Source organism: Protopterus annectens, chromosome 3.part1, assembly GCF_019279795.1.
Source record: "Protopterus annectens isolate FY-2018-M chromosome 3.part1, PAN1.0, whole genome shotgun sequence".
Lineage (NCBI taxonomy): Eukaryota > Metazoa > Chordata > Ceratodontiformes > Protopteridae > Protopterus > Protopterus annectens.
This window is the reverse complement of record NC_056732.1, coordinates 1,107,258,376-1,107,271,754: the sequence shown is the minus strand read 5'-3', so window position 1 is coordinate 1,107,271,754 and position 13,379 is coordinate 1,107,258,376. Positions and strand designations below refer to the sequence as shown.

Genomic DNA, 13,379 nt, shown 5'->3' with positions numbered 1-13,379 from the left:
GCTTATCTTCACATTCCTATCAGGCCCAGCTGCAGGAGGTTCCTGCGTTTTCGGGCTGGGACTTTACATTATCAGTTCTCTGCATTGCCCTTTGGCTTATCTACTGCGCCCAGGGTGTTCACAAAGGTCCTGGCACCAGTGATAGCCTTCTTACGGTTAAGGGGAATACAAATCTATCCTTATTTGGACGATTGCCTGATTCTGGCTCAAGACAAAGTCGAGTTACTTCACCAACTACAGTACGTTATGGCAGTGTTAAGGTGCCTAGGGTATTCTGTGAACGAAACAAAGTCCAGTCTAGTACCCTCTCAGGACATGTGCTTTCTGGGTGTGAGACTGAATACAGCTTCTCAGATGGCATTTCTGACCCCGGACAATCAAAGAAATCTTACCCTTTACTTCCAGCAATTGTCTCTATGGTCCAGGCTGACTGCAAGGACAGTCCTTCAAGCCTTGGGGTTCATGGCATCTTGTATTCTGGTGCTTCCCAATGCCAAACTGCATATGAGGAAGCTACAATGGTATCTCAAAAGCGTATGGACTCAACACTGCCACGATTTGGACACTGTCATTCCGATGATACCTTGCATCCAAAGGGAATTTTTGTGGTGGGCTCAGGAATGTCACCTAAACAAGGGACTCTCTGTGACCCGACCAGAGGCGAGTCAGATCTTAACGACAGATGCCTCAGACATGGCCTGGGGAGCACACTTCAATGGAAAATGGGTTCAAGACACGTGGCCTGCCAGACTACAACATTTGCATATCAACATGAAGGAGATGTTAGCAGTCCAATTTGCATTGATGGCTTTCAAGGATTTACTTCACCCAGGACAAGTGTTGATTCAGACAGACAACACAACAGTCATGTGGTACATCAACAAGCAGGGGGGTACCCATTCGTACCCTCTTTGCAGACAGGCTATGATTTTGTGGGAGATTGCTCTCAGTATGCACCTCACCCTTCCGGCAAGGTTTCTGCCAGGAGCACAGAACTCCTTAGCAGATGTTTTGAGCAGACAGATGGTGGATCCCCACGAGTGGAAATTGGATCCTCATGTCTTTCATCAGTTGACGGTGGCATGGAGGACTCCAGACATAGATCTGTTCGCTTCTCTACTGAATTACCAACTGCCAAAGTTTTGCACAAAGCTATTTCACCCAAAAGCTTGGAAAGTGGATGCTCTATCATTCAGTTGGAACAATCTTCACGTTTATGCATTTCCCCCTCTGCCTCTCCTTCCCAAGGTGCTCCTAAAGGTCAGACAGGACAAGCCTTGCATGATTCTGATAGCTCCAGATTGGCCACGGCAGCACTGGTACCCTCTGCTGAGGACTTTGGTACGGGAGCCTCCTTGGCTTTTGCCATTAATTCCACACCTTTTGTCCCAGGCAAGCAATCATTTCCGCAATGTCAGGATTCAATCCCTGCATCTGACAGCCTGGCGTATTCTGTTTTAGACCCTGGGGGGTCTCAGCTTCCTCAACAAGTTCTGAATGTCATTTTGGAGGCCAGACGGCCTAGTACAAGGAAAGTTTATGCAGATAAATGGAGGAGATTTTTTCTTTGGAGCAAAACAAAGAGTTTTGATGTTTCAGTGCCTAATTTGAGTGTTTCACTTCAGTATCTTACAGAATTATTAGACAAGGGTTTGTCTTTCTCCTCTGTAAAAGTTCATGCTGCAGCCATTTCTGCTCACTATGATTGTGACCCACCATTATTCTCTCACCCTTTGTTCAAGCAATTTCTTAGAGGGGCAAAGAACATAAGACCCCCACGTAGAGCTCCTACTCCTTCCTGGGATCTCAATTTTGTGTTGGAAAAGCTCACTTTACCTCCTTTTGAACCTGCAGCTACTTCAGAGTTGAAGTTTTTGTCTTGGAAGACTGCTTTTTTGTTGGCCATTACGTCTGCTAGAAGGGTATCTGAATTACAGGCTCTAATGGCAATTGAACCCTTCCTGATATTTCATAAGGATGGGGTCTCACTACGTACTAATCCCACTTTTATGCCTAAAGTTGTTTCTAATGTGGCCTTAAACCAATCTATTCATCTGCCTACATTTTATGCTGATCCCCAAAATAAGGGGGAGAAAATTTTGCATTCTTTGGACATTCACAGGCAGTTACGTTATTATTTGAGCAGAACTATGGGGTTCAGGCAGTCCCAACAGTTATTCATTTCTTTTGCCTTGGGATCTCAAGAAAACCTGTTTCAAAACAAACTATTTCTAAGTGGATTGGGCATTGCATTGCTTTCTGTTATTCTCATCATGGCAAGGAGGTTCCGGCTGGAATCAGACCTCATTCCACTAGGGCTACGGCCACTTCTACTGCTTTTTTAAGGGGAGTAGCTACTAAGGATATTTTGGAGGCAGCTACCTGGAGTTCAGTGCACACTTTCTCTAAACATTACCATCTCCCTCTTTATTCCAAATCTAGGTCTGGGTTTGCCACTGCAGTTTTACAGGGCATGTTAGCAGCTCCTAATGCTATCTGATTTTACCAACCTCCCTTTACCTTTGCTTTGGGATTCTACCCACAGGTTATGACTGCAGCAATGTGAGATGAAGAACATAGTACAGTTTTGTACCTACCATAAATGTAGATGTTCGAAGATCCACATTGCTGCAGTCTAATTTACCCTCCCTCCTTCCCCTCTGTAGTTTGGGGTGGCTGTGTGGTTTGTGGTGTATCTATTGTTGTTATATTGGTGATTGGGTATTTTTCTATTTTTGGCTATGGCCTTTTTCTTTAAGGCCTTCTGACATCTGGGGCAAGAAAGACTGAGGATATGGCGTCGGTCATGCGCTTTAATACCACGGCGTACTGACGTCAGATCTGAGCGACCATGACCGACGCCAGCCTAACACTTTGGTATTCGGGCCGACCGAGGACAGCGGACTACCCACAGGTTATGACTGCAGCAATGTGGATCTTCGAACATCTACATTTATGGTAGGTACAAAACTGTACTTTTTGTTGGTCCATTCAAAGTTTTTTATTTGTTTTAGTTTTATTTTTACCTCGGTTTTCATGGCGTATTTTTCTGTTTATTTCTTCTTGGATCTCAAAAGCTATTTCTTTTTGTTATTCCTTTCTTGGTAAGAGCTTTCCATATTCTATTAAGGCTTATTCTACTAGGGCTGTGGCTTCTTCTAGTGCATTTTTTCAAGAGTTTGGATACTAACTATTCTTGAGGCAGCTACCTGGACTTCTGTGCATATATTTACCAAGCACTACTAGTTGGATGGAATCTACAGCGCTAGAGCTGGTTTTGCTATGGTCATCCTCCTCCCAAGTTTCTTCCTGAGCTTTGGCACTCTCTCTAATGTTATGAATACTACAACAGTGAAATGTAAGGACATAGAACAGTTGTGTAAAATCTTACCATAATGCTTGATGTCCTTCTCTTCACTGTTGCAGTATTCATGCCCTCCCTCCCTCCTCCCCTTGGTCCATTCGCCTTCTGGATGTACCGGTTACATTTTTCTTTTCCTTGGACTGGCAATCCTACTGGGGCTCTCAGTTCTGAGGATGGTACATCCGGATGTCACCTTTATGCCCTGTGCTATGCAAGGAGCATATGTGTGATATACAGCGTACCTTAAAGCAACCTTAAGGCTTTGGTGTACTGGCTGGACATCAGGCCACCATTGGCAGGGGATCCCTAATGTTATGAATGCTGCAACAGTGAAGAGAAAGACTCTACCATTATGTTAAGATTTTACACAACTGTACTTTCTCATAACATTGTGTCAGGTGTGGGCAGTATTTTGAAAGGGGTAGGGGAAAAGTGGTAGCCGAAGTTCATGATTATTTCCTTTGTATTAAGGGCTGTATTTAAAATATATAAAAATAATGATTTCTTCATCTGAATTACATTTCCCTTTTGCTTACAGAGACAGATGACTATGCAGAAATTATAGATGAAGAGGATACCTACACCATGCCCTCCAGTAAGTATACTGTATTTGATTCTTTAATGTTTATCTCAATATAATGAGCAGTACTGTGAAAAATTCTTTCCTGTAACATTTTAAAATAAATATATAAAAGATCTATCCATCTGCTGTTATGTTTGGTTTTGTGGTGCATTTTCAGTTTGGAAAGCATGCTGACATATTTCCTTCACCTGTCATCTGTTGTCAGAAAAGAACCTTTCCCCATTTGCCTGTACAGTTTTCATTTTTTTGTAAATGTAAGACTGCCTTAATTTGAATGAAGTCGAGGAATCCCTGGGCATTTGTGTTTGAACTAGAATAGGTCTTCCACTTTATGGTTGGGTAGTTAAAGTCACCCAGGATCAGGGTCGAAGGTTGAATCTTGATGGATTCAAGTAAGTCCAGATAGGTGGAGTTGGCCTTCTGAGTCATGGTTGGAGGTCTTTAGCTAGTTATGATTTGAATAGGTGTTTTATCAAATGTTAACTGCACCTGGAGTGTCTCCTGTGCGTAATACTGTTCGACCAGCCTGGAGGTTTGTATGTCTTTGATAAATATTAAAACCCCACCTCCTTTGGCTTTGTAGCCCTCTGTTTGGGGTCTGAAAGTATATTAGGACAAGTAACCTCATAAGGCTGGGGTGCTCTCAGCAACTTTGCACCAGGTTTCAGTGACTGCACAAATGTCAGCATCTTCCAGGGTGAGGAATGCTTGCAGTCAGCGCAGTTTCATTCTAAGATTCCTAGCATTTAGCAGCATGACCTTTAAATATCATTTAGAAGAATTTTTCAAATTGGTAATTTTGTCCTCATGACTTTACCTAAAAAAGGCACTATGGGGGAGGAAAGAGCCTTTGCCAGAAGCCTGAATTCAGCCCAGGGGGGACAGATGAAGGCCATCTCCAGGTAAGAGAAAAAAATGATGAGTAGTGGTATTTCACAGGCGGACGAATACTCCCACTTATTCTACACCTCTCATGTCTCTTCACAGTGGCATACTAGAGTGCGCTCAACAGGGTCTTCTTTCCCTGCTGATTCTGCCAAGCCCACTCCCTTGGCTGTAGTTTCGCTAGATAGTAGAGTAGAGTTGCCTGTTTTCTTGCATGAATCTTAAAAACAATAAAGAAAGGATACTCCACAACTTGGATGTACACAGATAACTTTGGTAATATCTTTATAGGACAAAATCTTTCAGATCTTTGACTCAGTTCATTTCTTGGGAAGGTAAGAAGGGACAACTGTCAAAACAGACCATTACTAAATGGTTGTCTCAGGCTGTTACCTTTTGTTATACTCAGCACACCAAAACTATTCCAGGCAGGGTCAAGTCCCACTTTACCAGGCCTTGGCTTCATCAATGGCTTTTTTAGAAAGGGTTAGATTCTAGACGTAGTTTAGAAGCAGCAACTTGGTTCTCTATACATACATTTACAAGACTTTACAAGCCTGATTGATTCTCTACGTCTAGATCAGGCTTTGTTGAAACCACTCTCCAGGGGTTTCCGGACCCTTCCCGTTCCATCTCCCAAATTTAGTAATCTAGCTATTTAGCTAAGGCTACTGCAGCAGTGATTGTTGATATGATGAACGTAGTACGTTGTGTAAGTAAACTCACCACAACTGTAGATGTTCAAATGGGCATTGCTGCTGTAGCTGCTCCCTCCTTCCCTCTATCCCCCCTTGTCTTTTAGTGTGTTATTCATGCAAGGGTGTGGATGCTTATTTTTTGTTGTTACTAGCCATGTCTTTTCAGGACTCAGCCTCCCTCTCTCTGTTGGCAAGAAAGCTCTGAAGAGCTTGGCACCTAAAGATGTCTTTTTAATCAGGTCAGCTAGAGCTGACTGACAGCTTGGGTGAATGGAAGGTAGGCTGCAGCTTTGGAAGCTGGCCAGGTGTTATATCCTTGACAGGGTATAACCCATATAGCTAAGGCTACCATAGCAGTGATCATTCAAACATCTGTTATTGTGGTGAGTTTAATTATGCAGCTGTACTGTCCTCCTTTTAATTGATTTTTAAAGTACAGCCACTGTTACGCATGAAAAAGAAACTGATACAAGAAGACTAAAAATGAAAAATTCAGTAATGAGTTACACTTTTGGTCTAATCTGGCAACTTTACCAGAAGTATAACATAAAATACTCTGACTTCAAAAATGTAAGAAAACTTCTAATTTGTTATTAATAAACAATTGTAAAATAATTGTATAATGTAAATATTAAAAACATCCAGGTTTTAGTTAACCCATTGTTTAGTTTATTTAATTTCTTTTAATTTCGTATTTCCTTACATATATTCAAGTGGTCTGTTGAGGTTAGTGTACTACCCCATAAATATATATAAATAAATAATATAATCAAGATTTTCATTGAAAACAGTATATTTGTATGCAATTCAGATTGAACACAGTTTTCCAAATGCATAGACAGAGATTTACAGCAACATTATACTATCAATAAAATACATTTTAAGAGAAAAAAATGGATTTAGACTTCATATTGTGCTTGCACAGAAATTTAGAATATTTACATTTTCATCTATTGTAGTTACATTGGTATCTGACTGTAAAGCAGTTTTGAGGCTACCTTTAAAAATGCCTGGGTCCGTGAGTACCCTAATTTGACTAGGCAGTACATTTCAGATAATAAGAGAACATGCAGGATGGAGATCACTATGTTTGAACATTGGCTGATGAAGTTTAGTTTGCAGTAAAAATTTACAGCAGCAGGCCAGCCAAAATCCTGCATCTGTTAGTTATTAGCTGTAGTCTGTAAAGTGGCATCCCATTCAAAATGAAGTCGAGGACAAAAAAAGGTACTTTTGAACCTGTAGCTCCTTGTTACAGTTACTAATACATGCCTACACTACAGGCTAATAAACATAGTAATTTAGGCAGCCACATTATCATCTGTGGCTGCTTAAATAATGACACTCCCAACTGATAGGCAACTGTTCTGCAGTGTTGATAGCACTTCCTAACAGCTTCTGTCTGGGACAGCTGCCCCTGGCTATGGTACTTTTTTCATTAGATTATATTCAGTACAGTGAGGTGTAACCATGAATATGTAAATATATAAACATTTGTGTTGCCATGTAAAGAAAATCTGAAATGGTTAGTCTCTAATTTGGAAAGTTGTCATTTTTATATACAGTAAACCAGAGTTGAGCAGCATACACCAGACGTAAAGATTCAGAAAAGTAGTTAGTTCCAAGCTGACTGAAAACTGAGCAACAAGTTGATAAGATTTCCTTCACTGTGAAAACTGAGGAATTGTTTAAAAAAAAGGCCAGTAAAAGTTATCAGTTTGGGTAAAATTCAGTTACTGTCTAGTAATTACACTTCCAGTATACCATCAAAGAAGACATTTGGAGGAAGTAAATGAAAATCAACCAGAAAAGAATTAAGGAAAGCTCTGGTTGGGAAGAACCTTGCTAAAAGCAGTTTAAGTTTCAGCTTTACTACAAAAAGTGTCTTCCGGTAATTTAGATTTATATTAATATAGGGAAAAAATAAATCAAATGCACCTGGAGGTGTTTATATATTCTACCAGTATCCCACTTATTTTAAAGTCAAACAGCAAAAGACTGGAAAAATAGAAGAAGCTTTAAGTAGCTGTTCAGGCAAACCAGTAGAACTGCAGAAATCAGACACTGAAATGAAGGAAAGACTGTCTGAACATAAGGCTATTCAAGAGGAATTGTTTCAAAAATAGAGTTTGAACACAAAGCACAAATTGAACCTGAGATTTGTATGCTATACCAGAGAACCTGGAAGAAATAGACTGTTATTTTTGTGAAAGTACAGTTAAGCATCTGGACTGTGTTTCACAGAAGGGTGCATCGTATGTATGCTACAAATCTGGAAATCAGTGAGCAGCTGAGACCTGTATTAGTAAAGACACAAACATATAAGCAGAAAGAGTTGTGCCCAACAAAACTATGGCAAAAAGGAAAAACATTAAAAGTAGGTGACGTCAAAGTCCTTTGGAAAATGATTATTCATTGTACACCAGGCAGAAGAGAAGCACATTTATCCTGGCAATCCAAGAATATCAAAAGGCAGATGTGTGATTCAAGTTGCTGTGTCCAGCTGTCTTTGGAATATTTTTCTCTGAGAAACAAAGACATCTCCAGATACTGAACAGGGTCTGAAGTAAATAAAAAAAAATGTAGCCAACAAAGATGAACCAGCAAGCTGAAGGTGGCTGTGATTCTCTGTATTCAGATAATAGCAAAGACAATACAGAGACTTTGATAATAAAATCTTTAGTATCTTTTAAAGGAAAATGTCTAAGTGACAGATAAAAGGCCCAGGGGATAACTGGAAAAATCAGGAGCATTATAGCTGATGTTGGGAGAATGAAATGATCAGGAAAAAGGCAAGATGTGAAATTAATAAATAAGAAGGAGAATTGTAAAGCATAAATTCCATTAGACACAATTTAAACATGTGAGCAGCTGTAGTTATGCAAGAAGATGTGGCTGAAAAAGCCTAGACATTTGTTGACTGTATTTGACGGGTAGGAGAACTGTTAAGCATAAACTCCACTTTATGTACTTAATATTCTGAAGTACAGTGAATGGACCAAAAAAGTAACCAAGTAAAAGTTTTTGTTCTTATTGATATTTATATAAACAATTCTGATGTAAATTGCATATTATAATGTAAAGTAGCACTGTATAGTATGCAGTCAAGTATATTATTTTAAATTTGAGATGCTTTACAATGGAGCAAGATAAAAAAGGATGGAAAGAACCAAGTTAAAGTTAATATAGCATTATGATTTTCTCCTGCTGGAAGGAATGCAAATGTATATTGATCCTACTATGTACATGATTAAAAGATCATTTCCCATTTTTATAAAGCTGGGAATATAGATTAATGTTCTTAGTTTAAGCTTTAAACACGTTTTTAACTAACAGTGCTTGAAAAGCAAGATGAAAATGATTAAAAATATGAAAAATGGTAGCCAATTTATTTTTTCTTAAGGCTAAAAGTTAATGTCTACTAAAAGTATACAAGTGTTTTTTTCATATCTTGCAAGGAATATAGATAAGAACATATAGCAATCAGTGTAAGTGGGAGCACAGGCTCTAACACGCACATTAGTATGGTTAACCTTAACTTTAAAATCTGTGTAATACCAATTGGTGTAGCTGTCAATTTAATGCAACTGCTTCTGTTTGGAGGGGAAGACTTCCTTTTCAGAAAGTGTATGTCATTTTGTGTGTTTGCTGTGAATTAAAAGGGGATGAGTACTTTCTTGAAAATGTTAGTTTTTTGTTTTGTTTGTTGTGTATTTTTATTGAAGCAAAAAGTTTGGTAAATGTGGCATGGGTTCAAATGAAGATGTGATATAGCAAGTGCACAGAAGATCATACATTTAAAGTAACTGTCATGTATCTTGTGCGGGAGTAATATCTTTCTGTATAGATTTTTGCTTTGTCAATATTAACAGGGAATGTAAATAGACCTACAGGTATGTCTGAAAAGCAGAGTATTGAATTATGTTAAGCAATGTTAAGGAGGTGCATTTGGATAGGAATGAACATATGAAAGATTTCAGAGTGAACGTTCAGCAGACTCTTGTGGACAAAGGAAAAGTGAAAAACAAAACCTGATTATGAGAGAGAGGGGCTCTGATATTGTTAAAAAAGGAAAAAGGGGAAAATAATAGTTTGTGGTAGTAAGGAGTTACTGTCAGGGGAGATGATTACGCTGGCATAAGTGTAGATTCCATTTAAAACTATTGTTATAGATAGAAGATAAAAAAGGCAAGAGTTGTTTTAGCATTGTCAGGGGGTCTAGAAGGGAAAATTTAACAATAGAGGGTAGATTTCTGAAGGAATATATGATGTGTGGTACTAAAGACATTAATTTAGTAACATGAACTTAGAGTTTACATTATTTCCAGAGATGCAGTAACTGGGTTAGACTGGATAGAACTTGTATTTTACTAGAGCATGTGTATTTAATTGAAAGTTTTTGAGACCCATCCAATATCTGTATCAGATTATATACCAATAAAAATTAGATAAAGATGTAGGGTAATGATATGAAAATGAAACATTGGCATTGTCCCATGTACCTATTAAATAGACAAGTGTTTAAGGAGTGGATAATGGACATGGTAAAAGAGTTATTAGGGAAGATGAGTATTAGTTCAGAAGGGATAGATGTAAAGTGGGATAAAATGAAAAAAGGTGTTTAAAACATGAAAGAGAGAGAGAGACATGGGAAAGAAATAATAGAAGAAGTTATTTACACTAGTTGACAGTAATACCCTTAACATTTACTTTGACCTCTTGAGAAGTAAATGCCAAAGAGGAGTGGCTCAAGGACTGAACCCTGATGTAGACCACTAGTGACAGGTCTTTTCGAGGAGGTGGAACTGCTCATCGTATCCAACAAGTTACATAGATATTTATATTTAGCTGGGAGAGTTCACGGCTGACCAGTTTTACAAACAACTGTAAACTTGGTGCTATCATAAACTCCCCAGACAGCACCAAAATTCTCTGAGAGCTTTTTTCAAAGACACAGAGCTGGTGTCAAAACAGTGGACTAAAACTAAATGCCAAGAAATATGTAACCATATTCTTCAGCATGAATAACTTCCCTTGTAGCTATCACATTAACAGTAAACCCCCTGAAAATTTATCCCATAATCAGAGAACCTGTGTTAGTAATGAACTGTCATTTGATCATGACATATCCAGTATTGTAAGGTAGTCCTTTTTCATCACACAGCTTATATCTAAAGGTATAGTGTCCAGTTCCAGGGATGTAATAATTCCACTATAATCAACTTTCATTATGTCTGTCATTCAGTGTAATGGCCTGTTCAGTATGTACATGTCCAAATGCTTGTCACAGCTGGAGTTATCACAACATTTTCTCACTAAAAATTGAAGGGCCTAAAACACAGAAACAAACCCTGTCCTGTCAAACCTCTTACACATTTGCAGGTCCAGTGGCAGCATGGTCACCCGCTTAAGGGATCTCAATCTGTTTTGCAACATAAATAGAGCATATTAGAGGGATAAGTGTGTATGACAGGGAATACATACTCTATGGAACCATGTTCCACTGCACATAAAGCAATGTGCTTCTCTTACTTTATTCAGATGTTATTCGGATGAATGGATGAGGAACTGTAAATTCTCCCTTGGTCTAGCACCCATGTCCCTCTTGGATAAGAGCAACAAGTAACTGTCTCAACATATCCTTGTTCTGCCCACCTCTGGGTTATTGATGCAGGAAATATAAGGGCTAGAAAGTACAATGGGAAAGCTTCTTAAAATCCGTACAGATCAGTAGCCTAGTAAGCACCTATTAACCAGGCAGGAATGACTTCTTTACCCTCTGTTTTTTGCTTTATATTTAAAGCTTTGGAGCTGGTAGGATACAAAATGAGAGGTTGACAAATTCAAGGATATAACTGGTATGGTAATGGAGAAAAGTTAGTTTTATTTGCAGATATTATTTGAATGTGATAAATCTATAAAATATATTTCAGTGTTGTGAAACATTTTGAAATAGTCTCATGTCTCTTTGAGATATGAATTAAATACAGATAAAACTGTGATGGTAAACTAACATAACCATGTATGAATTGATTCTGCAATATGCATAGTTATGGGAACATGATAAAATGCATGTAGCTGTAGCGACTGAAAATTATTTTGTAATGGCGGCTAAGGATATGTGGAAAGAGACTAAACAGAAGATTATACAAAAATTGAGAAACTGGAAGCTCTTGATTATGAATATGGATAATGAGATAGAAGAAATAAAAATGCTTTAGTCCCTTTTTTATATACATGTCAGGTATGTTTTTATCAGCCAGAGAAGTAGTTGAGGATCAATATAGAGTTGAATGAATTTATTTGTGAGGGGAAGAGGCAAGAGTTAAGGGGATAATCTGATTTTGTCCTCAGAACAAAATGGTTTAGAGTTACCTGATATGAAGGGATACTTTAAAGTTTATGCAGTTAAGGCTCATTTACATAATTAGAGCAAGATTTTATGATTCGGACTGGAAATGGATGATGATGAAATGTTGAAGTTCAAGAGCGAGAGAGATATAGAGACTAGGATTTTGCTGCAAGTCTTTATGCAGAGTAGTAAAATTAATATAGAATAGTATATTTCTGAAGTAGCAGAAAGTATTTTAAGAACTGAGCCAACACAGGAATGGAGAAAGGAGACTAGATCAATAGGGATGTCTACAAGTTGAAAGATAGACCATTGGCAAGAGGGGGCTACAATTTACTGGAGTTATTGACAAATGAGCCATGATGTTGGGAGCAAATGACTATGGTGGGAAAGATAGTAGAGTGGGATGAAGCTAAGTAATAGTTTAGACTGTAGGTTAAGAGATTACCATCCCAAGCAAAGACTGCTGATAGAGTATAGGCAAATTAAAAGATCAGCTCTGGTACAGTTTTTAACTGGGTCTGGAATAGATGATGTTGTTAAAACAATAAAACATATGAAGTAAGTTGTTCTGGTGTCATAGAGGTATAAAGCCCTGAGTACAACCCAGGAGACCCAGATTCAATTAGTGGCCTGGGTGGCTGAAGGAGCAGCATGGAATGATGGGCGTGTCTATCCTGAGAGAAGGTTGGGAACATGGGCATCTCCTGCAGTGATTCTGGTGGAGGCTGAGGATGGTATTGAGGAGGTGTGGACCAGAAAGGAGGTAGGAGTTGACTTGGCTGAGCTGCATAGGCAGGGTGAAGCACCACAACTTCCCCAGTGCATGCTCACCCTTGGACACAACCACATTGCCGGGAAGAAGGGGGGGGGTGGGTAGGGCATGCAAGAATCCCCTCCAGATGGCTGCAGAGATGGCCAAGCCCCTAAGATGTGCTTAGGATCCATGACCGGCCCCGACACACACCTGAGTAAGTCCAGGGGATTATGGAGATTGGCTGGTAGGCAGAGTTTAAAGCTAATGAAGTCTTCTGGTAAGATGAAAGCCCTAAATTATGTGGAATGAAAACTTAAGATATACTGTTGTTCCTGATGGTGCTTTTTTGTGGTGTGTTCTCAGACTTGGAGCTGTTTACCAGAGCCTGTTTTGTTTATAGTGATGTTTACCTTGGTTCCAGTCTTATTTCTGACTTTTATTAACCCAGGGAGGTCAATATTAATGTTGCCAAAATATATTATGGTGTAGTCTTGTTCCATATCTAATGACTTTTGGTGAGTGACTGAAAGAAGATAGAGCGACACTGTAAAACAACTTGTATATCTTAATATGCTGATCAGGTTAACTTGGCATGAGGTTTCAGTTTTACAAAGTTCAGCTGAATTTTTATTTCCAGCAATGGTCACTTTGGAATGTATTGCTATGTTCATATGAGTTCAGTCTGAGTGAGTATGAACTAGATAATCAGTCTAATTTCAGTGGGTAAACCCTCCAGTGCT

At 38.9% G+C, this 13,379-nt stretch overlaps 1 protein-coding gene across 11 annotated transcripts in view; it reads left to right on the top strand.

Moving 5' to 3' along the window:
* The window catches only part of PTK2 (protein tyrosine kinase 2), a 4,250,095-nt gene that overhangs the window by 2,873,346 nt on the left and 1,363,370 nt on the right, over nt 1–13,379 (top strand). For all 11 annotated transcript variants that reach the window (XM_044067250.1, XM_044067257.1, XM_044067247.1 and 8 more), the window contains one exon: nt 3,903–3,959. In XM_044067250.1, the coding sequence (XP_043923185.1) occupies nt 3,903–3,959 (57 nt within the window). The remainder of the gene's footprint in view (nt 1–3,902; nt 3,960–13,379) is intronic.